At 33.5% G+C, this 18,094-nt stretch overlaps 1 protein-coding gene across 1 annotated transcript; it reads left to right on the top strand.

Annotated features, from left to right (window-relative positions):
• Nucleotides 1–8,022: 8,022 nt before the first annotated feature.
• LOC147556509 (uncharacterized) lies at nt 8,023–10,159 on the top strand. Its single transcript, XM_086658651.1, has 5 exons — nt 8,023–8,111; nt 8,403–8,767; nt 8,970–9,372; nt 9,587–9,966; nt 10,071–10,159. Exons 1-5 carry the CDS (start codon nt 8,023–8,025, stop codon nt 10,157–10,159), a joined length of 1,326 nt encoding a protein of 441 aa, XP_086514777.1.
• Nucleotides 10,160–18,094: the final 7,935 nt, after the last annotated feature.

Raw genomic sequence — 18,094 nt, 5'->3', positions numbered from 1 at the left:
GAGAAATAAACAGTAGCCTCCTGTTGATTTTCTCGAGTCAGGGCAACCAGCCCAGTCTGAGTCTAAATTTGCTTTTAGAGATGTTAAATCTCCTTTTTCCAACTTAATACTAGAACCCATTGTCCCTGTAATGTATCTGAGTATCTTTTTTACAAGTAATAAGTGAGATGTTGTTGGTTTGTGCATGAACTGTGCTGAGTAATTCACTCCAAATGATATGTCTGGTCGAGTTAAAGTGAGATACTGTAAGGCACCTACCAAGCTTCTAAACTCTGTTGGATTGGAAAGCTCATCACCCTCTGTAAGTGAAATTCTTTGGCCAGTAGATACAGGCAACTTTGATGGCTTTGAATCCAATAATTTTGCTCTCTGTAGTAGTTGTAAGGCATATTTGTTTTGAGTTAGAAGCATATTCTTCTGTATTGAATCATAAGATACCTCAATTCCTAGAAAATAAGACAAGGAACCCAAGTCTTTCATTTTGAAGGCCACACTTAAATCCTTGATCAGTGAATCAATACGAGTAGTTGAGCTGCCTGTGAGGATGATATCATCCACATATAATAATAGAATTAAAATCCCTGATGAGGAATGATAGACAAACATTGAGTGGTCTGTCCTACTTTTATGAAACCCATATTGATAAAGGAAAGAGGCAAACTTGTTGAACCAAGCCCTAGGAGCCTGTTTCAACCCATATAAAGCTTTGTGAAGATGACAAACATGTGTCTCTTTGCCTGTTTGTGCAAACCCTGGTGACTGAATCATGTAGATATTTTCATCAAGAATGCCATGTAAAATGACATTTGACACATCAAGTTGCTTTATGTGCCATGAGTTTGTTACTGCAATTGTGAGTACAATCCTAATAGTGTTTGCTTTGACCACTGGGCTGAATGTTTCATCATAATCAATCCCTTCTTGTTGGTGAAAACCCTTAGCCACAAGTCTGGCTTTGTACCTTTCAATGGTACCATCGCTCTTCTGTTTGAGCTTGAAGACCCATTTGCAGTCAAGTACATTCATATTTTTGTCATATGGGACCAAAGACCATGTCTCATTATCTAATAAAGCTTGATATTCATCATTCATAGCCTTTGTCCATTCACTATGTTTAGCAGCTTCCTTATAAGATTTTGGTTCAGTAGGTAACTCTAGAATGGACAAATAGGCAACATCTAAAGTGTGAGATGATGTATAATGAGCCACAAAGTCTGATGGTAGTTGCTTACTCTTGATAATTCCATTTCTGCCCCTAGTTATAATCTGACTAGTCTGCTGAATAGACACTAGATTAGGAGATGTTGCTGGTGTACTAATATTATTATTAGAAATGCCCAAGTCTCTTGAACCATACTCTCTAGATTCTGAATTAGCTGGTGTACTATTGTTAGGTGTCCCTAATTCAGTAGAGATAACTTGTCTATTTGATAGAGATGGCATGAGGTAAGCTAACATGTGAGTGTTCATTCTGATCACCACTAGACATGTGCTGTTGGATGTTGGAATATGGAAAGTTTCCTTCATCAAAAGTAACATGTCTAGAAATATACACTTGTACCTCTTGTGTTCATTGCTATATCCTAAAAATACACATTGAAGGCTTTTGGGACTCAACTTGTCTTTTCTAAGTACACCCAAGTGTGGAAAACATGCACAACCAAAAATTTTAAAGTGGGAGTAATTGGGTGCAATATGAAAAAGAACTTCATATGGTGATAACCCTTGAAGTGTTTTTGTGGGTATTCTGTTAATGATGTATACTGCTGTATTGAAAGCATCAAACCATAAGAATTTAGGTAGAGAACAATGAAAGGATAGAGTATTACCTAGTTCTGTGATATGTCTATGCTTTCTCTCTGCCTTCCCATTTTGTTGTGGTGTATAGGGACATGAGCTTCTGAAAATAATACCATTCTTGTCCAAAAAACTTCTGAATTCCCCTTTCATGAGTTCTGGAGCACCATCAGATTGAAAGTAGACAATTTTCTCTTTGAGTAGATTTTCAGTTGTTGCCTTAAAGTGTGTGAAAGAGTTAATACTGTCTAATCTTACCTTCATAGGATAAATCCAACTAAATTTGCTGAAATCATCAAGAAATAATATATAGTATCTAGCTCCATTAGGTGTGGTGACAGGGGCTGGTCCCCAAACATCACAATGAACTAAGTAAAGTGGAGTATTGGTGGTTGTAGATGAATCCTCAAAAGGAAGACATTTGCTCTTGCCCATTTCACAAGAAGAGCAAAAGGGCTTTTCTTTTGCAGTAGAAAAATGTATCTTATCTTCTTTTTGTAATTGTTGAAGTACACCATAGTGAGAATGACCTAGTCTTGCATGCCATATGTCATAGTGTGTAGTAGTTTGAGCTAGATTAGCTGAATAAGACCTATCTTGCAGTATACTGTTATGAACTTCTATAGGATATAAGTTCTGTTTCATAGGACCTTCTGCCAAGAGCTTTTTAGACCAAATGTCCCTAATGGTATAACCCCAAGGCAGAAATTCAACTGAGCAAGAATTGTCTTTAGTAAACTTTGAGATAGACAACAAGTTCCTCTTAAGATTTGGAACACACAACACCTTGGTTAGCTCAAAAGTATGATTAGAAGTGGACAGCTGTGAGGCACCAGTGCTAGTGATTGGTAAGAACTTACCACTACCCACCATAACAGCCTCTGTGCCTTGATAAGATTGACTAGTTGTGAGATTTGAAGCAAGTGTGTGTCATATGGCTGCTGGCTCCTGAGTCAGCTAGCCAGGCCCTATCTTTTACTAAGTTTGCTTCTGTGACTACATGACACTCATCAAAATCTAAGTCACAGTCTGAGAATATATCATTATCCTGATCATGTACAATAGCTGTGTGACATTCTTGAAAAATATCATCATCATCATTGGACTGTTCAAATTCATATAGCATGGCATTATTACATTCAAGTAAAGCTTCATCCTCATATAAGTAAGACTGTGGTTCTGTTATAGTATCATGAGTGTTTTCTATACTAGAATCATTTGCCTCATGCTGATTTTGAGATTCTAAGTGATAGCCCATATGAGGCTTGTTTGGTGTGTACCTAAAATAGCAAACCCCAGCAGAGTGTCCCCATCTTTTACATATTCCACAAGGGACAGTGGTGAAATCAAAGTCATCATCCCTAATACCCACTTTGGTTTGAGAATTTGATGATGGTTTGACTTGACCTTGGGAATTTGTAGCATCTTTCTTTATTTGGCCTTGATTTCTATAATATGTGGGTGATGGTTAATACCCTGGTTTAGCATATTGCTTCTGATTATACCTTTTGGCATAGTAATTAAGCTTCTTGATCAGTGTCTCTTGATAACAACCGTTGCTCATGTTGAACTAATCTTGATTTAAGTTGAGCAAAGGTTAAGTGTTCATTATTTGCCCTAATAGCAATAGTAAAAGGATCATAATCTACACTTAAACCTTGAATTGCAAATCTTATTAACTCAGGTTCACTGACCCTATCATTGACAGACATTAAAGAATCAGAAATTTGTTTCAGTTCTCTAAGATATTCTGTTATGGAAGAATTTCCTTTCTTTATTGTCTGCAACTTTCTTCTTAATTGATCTTTTTGAGACTCAAGACCCTCATTATTATTAAGATAGAGATAATCCCAAATCTCTCTGGCTGAGTTCAGCACATATGTATCATAGTAAACAGATTCAGAAAGAGTACTTTTCAAGTAAGATCTTACAAAACACTCCTTACTCCTCCACTGTTGGAAGTCTGGGTTAACTTGTTCAATCCCATTTATAATCCTAAGTTGGGGTGGTGATTCAATAGTGCCTGTGACAAACCCTAGCAAGTCATAAGTGCTGAGAAGGGTTTCTACTTGGTCTTTCCACATGAGAAAGTTAGAATCATCTAACTTCTCAGTTATGAAGTTAGTAACAGATGAAATTGGGGGTAAATTACCTTGAGGTGAAGCCATTTGATGAATGCTTGGAAAGAAGTCCGAAAAAAAAATAATTTTCTAACCTTTTGAAACTGAATTCTTCAATTTTCTTGATATTTTGATGATGATGAATGTTAAATCTTCTGAATTTTAATCTTGATTTTGTTTATCTTGCGAGATGATGATTGCTATTGAGCTGATTGAGAGAAACCCTAGTTTTGGATGTACAAAACTAGCTTTGGATCTTTGAAGAACCCTAGACTGATACCATGTAAGAAATCTCTCTTTGCTCTATTTTATTTCAATGAATATTTCCATTACATTGTTCAGCTTTTATACTTGATTAAAGAGAAAAACAAAAATTACAAAATAACAGAAATAGTTTGTTATGAAGTTATTTGAGTAACTAACTTTATTCTTGTTGCAGGTTGCCTTTATAGAAAAGTCTTCAAGAGTTTTGTGGCTGCCTTTAGAGCTTCAACTGAAGTCAAAATACTTTGACTGTTGCGAACAGGAACTTAGGTCATATTTGTTGTTCATGACCTAAGTATAAAAGGGATGGAAACCCTAACTCCTTCTTTCAGCCTATTCGAAAAATCCCCAATTCTTTCTTTCCTGTTCTCATCGAAACCCTAGTTTTACAACTCTTGTAATTTATCTGCAAAACTCCAAACTCATAAAATTGAAGCACATTATTTTGTTTAAGAAAAAGGAGAGTAATTAAGTAAAGTAACATCTCTCAGGCTCTCACCTGACATCCTCTACACATAAATTTCATATTAGATAAATTTGTGACGGGAATCTTTATTAGAAATAAATCTGAGACCTCAGTTACTAAATAATTTATTTCTTGAGAAAAAATTCTCACTTTAAACTTATAAAAATGTAATGAGAAGTTAGTTACTTTCATAAGCAAAATCTACAAGTATATATTTCTCTTTTGTTTATATTCTCAGTCCAAAAGGAAGCATATCTTTTGTGGTACACTAATATGACATAATATAAAATAAAAATTTAACATTTTTTTTTATTATCAAAATATCCATTTTGAAACTAATACTAAATTCAGTATATTAGGATTCAGTCCTGGGAGTTGCACTGCGTTAAGCTTAACCAAGATCTTAAGGAACTCTTATCTTCTTGTGTTCAGGGGAGTATACTCATTGTACTCAAGCCTCGTCTTCTTATATATGTTTCTATTGTCTACTTTAGGACGTCTTTCATCCTTTCATCCCCTTCTCCAGGAGAGGATTCTGTCTAGGTTTGTCTGGGGCTTGTGCGCTTCTCCTATTTTTTGAAGCCTTTCCTCGGCAATTATTACCGTGTGCACCTTGGTTATAATAATTCTGTTAATGAAATAAATGTGTAGCGTACACGAGGCTAAGGGCCCATAAATCCCGTTTCTTCTCTCTCTTAACTTTTTATTTCTAAACTCAAATTTTAGATTATACATTAAGAAGGAACATAAAAATTTAAGTCCAAATTTTTTTATTATTCACTTCTTTGCAGGCGAGCATATAAAGCCTAAATATATATTTGATCTTGGTCTCAGAGGCTACATCTTTTCTTAAAATTCCAAAATAACGCTTCTCGTAATGAAACCCTGAAAAATCAGGAGTTTTATATGGAAAAATATTAGGCCAATCATGTAATATCAAACAATGAGTTTGGATATACCCATGCATTACTATATTTCTTATAGTTGAATTATGTCAGAATAAATTTTATTCCTTGGTGAGTAAATAGAAATAAATCCTCGCTTAACTAACAACCTCTGGATATAAATTTCAAATTGGATAAATTTGTGACCGAAATCGTAATTAGAAATAAATCTGAGACCTTGTGACTAAATACTTTATTTCTTGAGAACAAATTCTCAAGCTCAACTTATAAAAACGTAAAAACATAATGAAAAGTTAGTGACTTTCATAAGCAAAATCCACAAGTATATATTTGTCTTTTGTTTATAATTTCAATACAAAAGGTAGCATATCTTTTGTGGTACACTATATAGGACATAACATAAAATGAAAAAATTTACTTTTTTTCAGATTATTAAAAACTCCATTTTATAATTAATTTTAAATTCGATCTCTTTCTTTCTCTTGGTTAAATTAATAATTTGAGTGAATACTATATATTGGCAGATCCTCGCTATACACTAGTGATAATACTTAAGTTTGTAAAAGTAAAGATGGGTGACGCATTCTCATCAAGGAAAAGTAAAAAAAATAATGGCACACAATAATTTGATTTGTTGTTGAAGTGGAGAATGTGGCGATAAGAAAGTGTTTTCCATGTGTTCAGGAAAATCTTATAACTGGATTGGGAAATCTTGAAGTTCTTGTGGTAATATCCCATAACATGTTAATAATAATAATAGCAAGATAGAAAATAAAGAAATTTGTGATTGTTTATTACTATCTAGCGATCTCCGTACAATTAAAACAAAAGTTCACCTTACATAAGTGTGTACATTTTCAGAAAATATTCACGTTAGACTGTTGATCGGTATCGCAAACTAAGCGATTGCCACTGATATAGTGGTAGTCTGCTTTACAGTTGAATCATACTCCCTAAATATTAGAGCATCTTTAGTGGGACACTCTAACAAAAACTAAGTCTAGTTGTCAAGTGTCAATTTAAGATTCTCATCGGAAAAAAAAGTGTCAATTTAAGATTCTCTTTCCTAAGTATCAATATAGAGACACTCTAAATTTTTTTGGTCTCCATCGGAGATCTCTAAAATCTCTCTACTTAATACACATGTTACTCTTAAATTGAATAGGGAAAAAGTAGTTGAAAAGTAAAGGTTTCTATTGGTTTAAATTTTAGAATTTTTGGGTATATAGTCCAAAAAACTGACCCTAATAAGAGATTTAGTCCCCTCTAATCCCATAAAGGGTATAAAAACCAAAATAATATTACAAATAGATATCTAGTCCTTTTGGTTCAATCTAGAGAGTAAACACAAATCCCTAGAATAAATATACTTTATTAATACATAGAATAACCTTTCTTAAATATTAAAACAGTTATAAGCTCAAAATCACTAAATATATTTTCCATTTTTATCTCACTGTTTCTCTCTCCAATCACGTTTTATATCAAGCAACCGTGATTTTCTCATAATCAGTAAGTTTTGTAACTGAAATCGTATTGTTTCTACTCATCTATCTCTCTCTCTCTCCCTTCATCTGATTCGAACGTAAATCCTCCATTAAATCAGACTCCGTGCAGTATATTCATTGAATCCATATTCATTTGAGTTGCAGCAATCATAATCACCATTCTTAATCAGGTAAAACATAAATCAATATATAAGTTTCTGTGATTTTGTTTTAGTTTATGAAGATGTTGATTATCTATCTACATCTTCCATTAAAGCAAAGAAATTGTTAAAACTTCATTAGAGCTAATCAAAATCAGTTCCGTAAGTTTTAACCAGGTAAACAATCTTCTTCTTTAATGTTTCTGTTTCATATGGATATGAAATTATTTTCTTTCTCTCTCTAAAAATTTATTGAATGATAGCTGGTTTGATGATCTAATTCTTCATTACTGAATCTTACAAATCCAGTTTAATTATTGTTTGAATCAATAATCTTTACATATGTAGATTAAGCTTAATGAGATTTGTACTTTTTGTTCAGATCTGGTTTTCAATCCGATTGGATAATTGAATCGTGATTTTACCGTACGGTTCCTCGTAACAGAATTATCAGTACCTGTAATTTATCATAAAGTATCATAATTTATTTTAAATCATGCAAACATCAGTCGTTCGATGATTTTCAATATGTAAACACCATCTCATAATTCTCTAACAAATTATATATAATTTATCAGGCTTTTAATGAATGCTATATTATGGCTCATAAATTACCTGTTTGTAATACAACATTACGTATGCTTTAATATAAATCAGTATTCGTTTCATTAACATATAACATTCGCACTATTGTTGCACCTCATGTTTGATTTGAAATAAATTATATATAATTTATTTTTATGTATATATGATTTATTTTACATAAATATACTTTTATGCAAAATTTATCTGTATTTAATATATTTCAACATGTTACCACAGATGGATTTCCAGGCAGAATCAACAAATCAAAATAAGCAAATTAAATTGAAATCAGAGGGTTGGGATAAGAGATTTACAGAAGTAGGACAGTTATTTCCTGGTGGTGCAAAAGCATTTCGATATGCTCTTAGGCAATATAGTATTAACACAGGACATGATTTCAAATTCATAAAAAATGATACAAAGCGTGTTACTGCTGTGTGTCCTGTGGAAGATTGAAAATGGAGAGTGCATGGATCGGCACCATTAAAATGCGAATCGATGTTCATTTTGAAAGATATGGAAATGAAACATGACTGTGCTGATTTCATTAAGAATATCAAAAAACCCAAAATCAACAGTTCTTTTGTTGGTAAACTTATTCTTGATGATGTAACCAGAAGTCCAGATCGTTCCACTAAAAGTTTGAAGAACGATTTCTTGAAAAACTACGACGTCCAACTTCCATATTACTACACTTATGAGGGGAAGAAAGTTGCAACGAACGAAGCATTTGGCCAGGAAGGAGATTCATATGCAAAACTTAAATGGTATGCTGATGCCTTTTCACGTACAAATCCAAACAGCATAGTCCAATTAGAAGTTGACGATGTTAGTCGTCGATTTCAAAGAATTTTTATTGCACCACATGCTTGTATGGCTGGATTCAGATATTGTAGACCTGTTATATACGTTGATGGAACCTTTTGCAAAACTCGTTTTAACGGTTGCATTCTAGTTGCTGTTGCTAAGGATGGAAACAATGGTGAGTTCCTAAACTCACATCAATTACATATTTTATCTATTAAGTTTGTATACTTTATAGTCATTTTGCATACTTTTACTATTCTCTGCATAATATTCCATAAAGTATACACAATCAGATGAAATTACTTATTCTTTACATGCAAGTTAGACATATAGGATTACATTCTTATGGATTTATCTTACATAATTCACAATTTCAGGTCGGTTTCCCTTTGCTTATGCCGTTGTTGACGCCGAGAATGACCTTAATTGGGAATGGTTTTTAAGTCATTTACGCAATGTTGTGGATATGGAAAAGACATATACTTTTATTTCAGACCGTCACAACGGTGTTATCAACGGTGTTAAGAAAATTGTCCCTACAGCAAACCATTCATTTTGTGTTTGGCATCTAAGGAACAATCTCAATTTAAGACTCGCTAATGGAGCTCGAAAATCAAAGTTTTTTCAATCTTTGATTTTCAAGGCAGCTAGAGCTATTCCCGAGTCTAAGTATAATAATACTATTAACCCGATGATACAGATGGGTGGTTCCAAAGTTGCTGTATTCTTTCAATCCTTAGACTCTGCATCATGGGCAGATTCATTCTTCCCCGGTCCAAGGTTTGATAAATAAATTTTTCCAAATTATCTTTGTGCAATTCACATATGTTTGTTAATACATTTTTCATAATTTAGGTTTTTAAAATCATACTATACCGACATTATGTATAGTTTCAGAAACATCATCGTAATTTAGTTTTAATAAATTATGTAAAAACCTTTTTTAATTTTTTAGATCAAGATATAACTATATTATTTTGTTTTGTTCAAACAGGTACACAGCAATAACATCTCAACTATCGGAGTCCTTTAATAATCAGATCAGATATGCTCGTGTACTGCCAATTACAGCAATGTTGGATGCAATACGTACCCATATAATGAACAAGATGAATGTAGCACGTGAATTGTCCAAGAAGTGGACTACGTTCTTGTGTCCAACTATCACTGATCATTTGAAATCTAAACATGATAGTGGAGCTACCTGGAATTATGCACAGGCTGCACCACTCATATTTGAGGTTTATTCTGATCCATCACATTGTGTTGATCTTCTAAATATGACTTGTACATGTAGAAGGTGGCACGTTGATGGTGTTCCTTGTGAGCACGCCATGCTGTGCATTAAAACTTTGGCTGACGATCAACAAGATTGTTTCTATGATCCTATATGGACAACTGAGTCTTATGTTAAGACTTACCAGGAACATATAATGCCAATCCCAAATTATGATGAGCCTCGTACATTCGATGAACAGTCAAATCACTTCCACCGTTGCTTCGTCATAGACCGGGTAGGCCAAAAACAGAACGGATCGAGAGCTCAGGAACATTCCCAGGAAATTGAGGATATGTGGTAGGTGTAAGCAACCTGCCTACCACAATCGCTCCACATGTAGGGTTAATATTTAATTTTATTTCTTCAGTTACAGGATAAACAATGTATCTCCGGTTCTTATTAATGACAATCCAATTGGTAAAATTTCATTTTTTATGTTAAATTCTTCATTATGTTTCAATAAGCTTGCATAATTTACTATAAAGTATACATAATTTAGAATAACATTTCTGTAATTTTACAGACATACAATAATTTTTCCCATAAATTATAATAATTTATGGTACATCAAGAGATCCTGCGTATAAATCTTACTTAGTGTATATCAGTACACAATATAAATTGCTTTATCTGGAGTACCACTAACAGAAATTACTATAATTTAAATTACAATTCAAACATTTATAGAAAATAATCATATAGAAATCTGTCATTAAATTTATTTTTGGTTCAAATACTTCGAGTTATTACATTTGACCAATAATTGAACAATCTTCCCAAAATTATAAACTGAACTATTGTAAATTCTTTCTCCACTGATCTTTGGTTTCATTCAGAAGCTCGTACGTCACTTGCGCCCTCTTTCGCTGTGCTAAATCCGTCCAATCTTCGCTAAGAAATTCTTTTTGTACTCCCCATTTGAAATGTTTCATGAACAACAAACTCCATTTGTAGCATTATAAATGGACCACAATCCGCACTGTCCATCATTTTGTAATGATCGTAAAATTCAAACCATGAAATAAGTAACATCAAATCAAGTTGTATAATAGTAATACCTAAAATAATATAACAAGGTTGTTACTTACTTTTCTCCTTGTTGATGATCATACGGCGTTTTCAACTCCTTACATTTCTTTTTAAATTCAGGACTGACATATTGTATTTCATGAAGCACATCAAGAATCTCCTGCGCATACTTCACAACATTTTCTTCGCAAACTTTACGTAGTTGGATGTCGAAGAATAACGAGTTGTAGTGTGTCCAAGTTTGATCATAATAATAAAAAACAAGCAATGTTCAATGGATACCCCTACTTACATCTGTAATCATCGCATGACACATTGGTGCCACTATATACGACAGCAACCCTCTATCAGCCTCATTTAACATCCGATCTTTGAAAAGTGCGTTTATGTTTGCTTTGGTTGCCTTGCATTTTATCATTGTCTGTACAATAACCATTCAACATTTGCACATTAAGTTTGCATCTTGTCATATAAATATTAACTTAAACATTAAACAATATGATATATTGTATTTAAATTATAAATACTTTACAGTCTATAACTTGAAAATTATGGTCTGAACATACTTTACACATAATTCAGCTCCAAGATGCTAACTGTAATATTTAAGCATTCATATTGTTTGGTAAAGTATGTGTACTTTATCCGATAATATTAATATCATAATATACACTGACGTTAACATGTAAAGTACGTATACTTTATCAAACAAGATTCATAATATAATAGAATGTATATGAACACTTACCCATAACTCTGCCCCAAGAATGAATACTTGGCCAGCTCCAACAATTACTTCCGAAAATAAATGTTTTGCCCACCAATTTATAATCTGAGCATCTGTCTCGCAATTCATCATTAGTAGGTCCAACTGTCTTCCTTTGATCTCACTCATGATTTGATTTGTCCAAACAAGTGTTCTGCAGGTCAGATATTTTTAGTTAAAAAAGAAATATATCTAATACGTAATAAATATAGTATTTCATAAAGCTCACAAAATGTCAGTTACAATCACAATACTAATAGTTCAACAACAAAGCATTGTAATCAAAATAGAACATCTTTAATACATATAAAATTCATTACGTGTTTTTCCCTCCTTTGCTAAACTCTTCCAACAGACCCTTTTCATCATCTTTAACTTGTTTCCATACTTTGCTCTTCTTCCAGTTGCAGAGTTTCTCGTCAACATCTGATGCTGGTTTCTTCCCCTTAGTATCTTCCACAGTTTCCACATTCACGACCTCCTTTTTCGACATTGTAGCATTCTTCTTAGTAACCTTACTTTCCATTAATTTAGGATCTGCCTTTTCAGTATGTTTTCTTGTTCTAGGGGCTTCCTTCACTCTCTTGATAAGCGAATTTTGCTTCGGTGTTTTAACAGCATCATCTTGTTTTAATCCTACTCCTTTTGAAGCTTTTGACTTTGTCCTTCGCTTCTTGACTGTCTATGGTGAAGGCTCTACAAAATCATCATCTTCATCTATGTTTACATCTTTTCCATTGTAAGATTTTGCAAGTTCTGCTATACCAGCAAAGTCATTTGGATCATTATCATCAATACCCAGCGAAAATGTTGGTGTGCTACTATAAACTCTTTCTTCAACCATTTGATACTTGACTATGGCTGTGCTTGGTACATTTTCATCAGCTTCTGAACAAGTAATAAAAATAATCTTAGATAAATCATGCATAATTTTATATTTGTATTGAGAAATTTCATTTAAACAAACCATAATGTCCTATAAAGTACCTATAATTTATGATATTGAAACATAATAGTTGTTGCAATTATGCATACTGTAAGATATGATATATCATATTTTTAGTAAATTTCAATAGAGAATGACTTACCAAAGTTGTTGCCACCATCATTGTTAATCTCACTCTCCTGTTGCTCATCACCATCATCAACATCATTTCCCTCAACATTTTTATCTTCTTCTTTTTCACCATTTTCATCACCACCTTCCATTCCATCTTCTTGACCTACATCTTTATCTCCCACATTACTTTCAAAACCAAAATTACTTTCATCATTAACTTGATCTTCACATTCCTCCATATTAACTTTTTCCTTCAACTTAAGTTGTTCTTTCCACTCAGCTATTTCTTTTCTCAACATCTCTATTTCAACATCTTTACACTTCATTCCAATCTTTAGAGATTCTATCATCTCCAGCATATCAATTTTCTGATCATAGGTTAATTCAATATCAACCTTTTCAGTAAATTTGAGCAAACCTTGCTCTTCTTCATTTTCTTCTTCATCAACACTCACAATTACCTGCATTTGAACATTAAACATTTTAAGAAAATTTTATGCACAAACTTATGATTTAATGTAAAATATAGAAAAAATAGTATAAAGAACATTTATTTCATGATTCAGTAATAAACAGTAAATGTTAAATTAACAGTGTTTGATATAAATTACAAATACTTTATGATAAATATAGACTAGTGTTATAAAAATTATAACTGATCTTCTTCTAGTCTGGCCATATCGATCTCCATTCCATTACTGAAAGCATCAACTGACCACCTCAAGAACCTTGGATATTTTGTTGCATTCAAAGGATTCTTAGGGTACAGTGATGTGTGCATGCATATCCAGAACTATAGAACAATATGTAAAATTTCCACATCACATAACTAACATAAGAGATAATTTTATGTAAAGTATAGTATTTTTAATTAAATTCGGACACAGAACATGTAAAGTATGCATACTTACAGGTAAAAGAAACAGGCATCCAGATGGTTTGGTTGGTTCTTCAGCATGTTTGTCAATGGTTTCCATCATGTAAGAGTGTATGGCTCTTGGCCATGACACCCTATTGATAGCCCTTCTCGACATGAATTTCTTATAAATGCTTGGCAAAACAGTGAAACCAGCCAAAGTTGCAAACATGAAATTGGCTGCTAACAACATGATTAAAAGACTTACAAATTCGATTGCTGGTTCATGGTTTCTAATACATCTCTGTAGTGCCATTGCAACATAAGCACTTGAAATTCCCTTGTTCTTGTTACTTGACTTTTTTATTGGTTCCTCAAAATATTTCATTAGAAAAGAACACTTGAAGGGATCTTGTTCATGAAACCTTGGAAAAGCCTCGTATTCTGCACCCTCCATTGGCATACCAAGCAATCGGGATACATCTTCTGGTTTAAACTCTAACTCAACCCCACCAATAATAAAAAATTGTGTCGATTTTTTGTATCGACATAGAATATCTAGTATTGCACTTATTGGACGAGTGTTATAGTTTTCCCTAAGGATGAACCCCTCTGCCATGGAATCAAATAGCTTTGAGAAAGGTGTATGGCCAATTTCATCCTTCATTTCTTCCGTCATGTACTGACGGTGGCTTGTTATCAACTCGATCGGTTTGCTCAAGCTGTATCTGAATGGATTGAAAGTCTTCCCCTCTGGTATTATCTTTTTCTCCCCAACTATGTCAACAGTACGGCAATTGTTCTCTTTTTCCTTCCCTTTCTTTGTTGTTGAGCTTGCTCCCACCTGTTACATAAATTTGAACCATTTATATGTAAGAATAACACATTTCATGTAAATTATCTATACTTTACCATAAATTAAAATAATATTCAGAAATCACTATAACATTCTCATAAATCATACCTCTTTGACAGAAAATGTTTTGTTTTTCGACTTTTTCACAGTTTCACCTTCTACATTGGCTGAGATTTCTTTGTTTTTCGATTTCTTTGCAGGAACTACTTCTTCCTCTGATGCTTTCCTTTTTAATGGACTTCTTCCGACTGGTGTAGAATCCTTGAATGCTTTAGGAGCCATTTTTGATTTTGGTGCCATTGAATTCTCCTGCAACAAAAAATTAAAATGTTTTCATTCTTCAAGAACCCTAAAAACACATTTTATAAGAAATTTCGCGTAATTTATACATCATAAGCAAAAGAAAAGTAACATTATGAAACCTAACAACTTAAAAAACAGATCAAAACCCTTACAAACTCACAAAATCGGCCAAAACACAATACTAACCCTAGCCCCCAAAAAAGAAAGAATCATAAATTTATTGAATGATATCAAAACTATTCTTCATTATCACATAACATTATGCATAATTTATCAAACAAATCCCAAAAATTATGATGTAGTACTAAGCTTTTAAACCTCAATATCTAGAACAGAACAGAAAAAACCCTAACAATCACACCAAAATCTTACCATAACGATGCAACTATCTTCTTTATGATGTAAATTTAACATGCAAAATCGAATTTATAAGGGTTTTCACCAAACAGTAAAGATGGTTCAAAAATCAAACGACGGAACTAAATGATGAGGGATTTCATCAATACCTTTTCACCTGAACCGGAAACCTCAACCGGAATGTTTAAAGATTAAGAAGGTTGATGAACAACAAGATTTCTTGGCTTTTGGAAGATGGCGATTCAGAGATTTCTTTAGGGTTTTTCACCGTTTCGTTATAGGTAAAAAAGGCTTTTTACCTAAAACGTGAAAACAATAGAGAGAAAGTTGGGTAGGTAAAAATCAGTAATTCCTATTAATATCCCATAAATCACGCATTTTGTCCGTTACATATATTCTCGCCTGGCCAACATTGAGATTTTCGGCTTTATTAGTTTAGGGACACAGACGTAAATCTTATATGATTTATAAGGTTTTTTTGTCCAAAGTGTAAAAGGACTAAATATCCATGTGTTAACAAGATTGGACCCTAAACCTTTTTTGATTATTATTTTGGTCTATATACCCACGGAAGAGTCACTCTAGTTTTAGAGTGTCTCATCTTGAGTGTCTCTACAATAAATGCTTCAACATCATCATGGAGTATGAAGTAGAGTGTTCCATTGGAGAAGTTTTTTTAACAAAATCTCTACAAATCCTAAGTGGCACTCTAAGTGTAAGAGTTTGAGTGTCCCATAGGAGATGCTCTTAGTTTTTTCTTGAGGAGAGGTTTGAGCTTGGATGGGAGAACTGACTGCATAATCGACAAAGAAACTCTTAAAAAGAAAAATAATAAAACTTATCACTAAAAGTAAAATTAAAGCTAAAGTGTGTTACAAAGTCAAGAATAAAGATGTCATTAAAGAAAAAGAAAAGAGAACCTCCTAGTGCCTCAAGAACTTGGGGAAGTAGTTCATATCATAACTTTTATTTCTTTTATATCCGAAAATAAAAGCTTTCAAAAATAAATAACAATAAATATATAATTGGATAAAACAAAAAGAAAAAATTATTTTACTTATACTTTTACATTGAATATCAGTCGCGATAATCAAGTATTAGAGTTATTTATTTTTTAGACCAAGTTTGTGACCAGTTCCTTTGTTTTGCCCTTTATTCTTCGTAAATTCAAACTTAGTCTTCTTTTGTTAACACCATAAGTTAACTTTAATGGTTTTTTTGTTTCCATAATTACCCTTTTAAATATGGGCTAATTCTCAAAAAAAATCAACTTTTTGAGAACCAAATGGAATTCATTTTAAAAAATTTAAAACATTGAAGACACTTCGTCTCTCCATTTCATCACATCTCTCATCCACATCATCTTTCGCCACCTCATAATCTTCTCCGGCAGAGGTCACCGACCGGCAAAATTTTCGGCAACCTTCATACTTAAATTGTTTTCTTTATGTCTTCCTTTTGCTTCTTCTTTTCTTTCTATTCTCTACTCTCTCCCTCTATGTCTCCAGTTAAGGGGAGGGGCCCCTTCACCGGAGCAACCAGACCTTGAAGGTCTGGTTTTAAACCAGATAGAGATCTGGTTGCTCTGACCCCCGAGTTGGTTCCAAAGAAGTTGAAATTTTTTGGGGATTAACCCACATTTGAAAGGGGGCCAATTTTTAATTTACAAAATCACTTTTATAAAAAGGAAAACTTTAAAAACAAAAATATTAGGGTTTAATTCTGTTTTGGCCCCTAATTGGTGACCAACTCACTGTTTTGGCTCCCAAGGGCCAAAAACATTTCAACTTTTTCCAGAACTATCCTTGGGGGCAAAAATAGAATTATTTCATAAAAAATTAAAAACAAAAAAGCCACGTCACCTCTTTTATTTCTGCTCCACTTCACCTTTTTCTCCTCCATGTCATCTCTTCCTCTCCAATTCACCTTTCTTCTCCGACAAAAATTCCAGCCGACAAAAATTCTAGCCAGCGACTTTACCCAAAAAAAAACTTCGAACTTTCTCTCTCTCTCTCTCTTCTTTTTCCTCTCTTTCTACTCCCCTCTCACTCTCTATAAACCTCCGCCGAAGGGGAGTCTTCGCCGGTGGTCCGGTTCACCAGACCTCCGAAGGTCTGGTTCGCCCACCAGATCGTGCAAAAAAAACAACACCTTCGAAGGTCTGGTGAACCGAACATCCGGCGAAGACTCCCCTTCGTCGGAGGTTCAAAGAGAAGGGAAGGAAAAAGAGGGAGAGGAGGACAAAGAGAGAGAGGGAAGAAGAAGTGAGCGAAAGAGAAGAAGATAGAGAGAGAATTTTTTTTGGGTGAAGTCGTCGGCCGGAATTTTTGTCGGCTGGCGACATCTTGTTGGAGAAAAAAAAGCGAGGTGGAGAGGAAGAGATGACATGGAGGAGTAAAGAGGAGAAGTGGGGAGAAATAAAATAGGTGATGTGGCTTTTTTGTTTTTAATTTCTTCTAGAAATAATTCTATTTTGGCAACCAAGGGTAGTTCTGGAAAAAGTTGAAATCTTTTTGGCCCTTGGGGGCCAAATCGAACTGGAACACACTTATGGGGACCAAAACGGAATCAACTCAAAAAAATTAACCATTAAAGTTAATTGACTTTTTTAACAAAAGGTGACCAATTTTGAGTTTATGAAAAATAGGGGTCAAAAAGGAAGATGGTCACAAACGACAATAACTGTTCCCTATCTTATTAGTCTTTTGAAGTTATAACGGTATAATTTGTGGCTTGTAAGATTGATTTATCCGAATGCAATATTATTTAATTGAATACAATTTGTAACTTTTACAGAAACAAATTAGCAATCATAAATATTAAATATAGAAAAGAAAATGAAAAGATTTGCTTGTAGAGTTAGTGAAAAACATAGAAGAAAGTTGCAGGAAAATAATATAAGCCACTGGCAGAATAAGGAAGGTTGTGAGAGAGAAAGAAAGAGATAATCGCATGATAAAGGAAGTATACGAGTGTAGAATCTAGGGTTTCGACTG

The sequence above is a fragment of the Eschscholzia californica genome, unplaced genomic scaffold (genome assembly GCF_041429995.1).
Source record: "Eschscholzia californica isolate CP2 unplaced genomic scaffold, dmEscCali1.0.p SCAF_2, whole genome shotgun sequence".
Lineage (NCBI taxonomy): Eukaryota > Viridiplantae > Streptophyta > Magnoliopsida > Ranunculales > Papaveraceae > Eschscholzia > Eschscholzia californica.
Note: the sequence above shows the minus strand (reverse complement) of the source record. Positions and strands in the feature narration are given on the sequence as shown.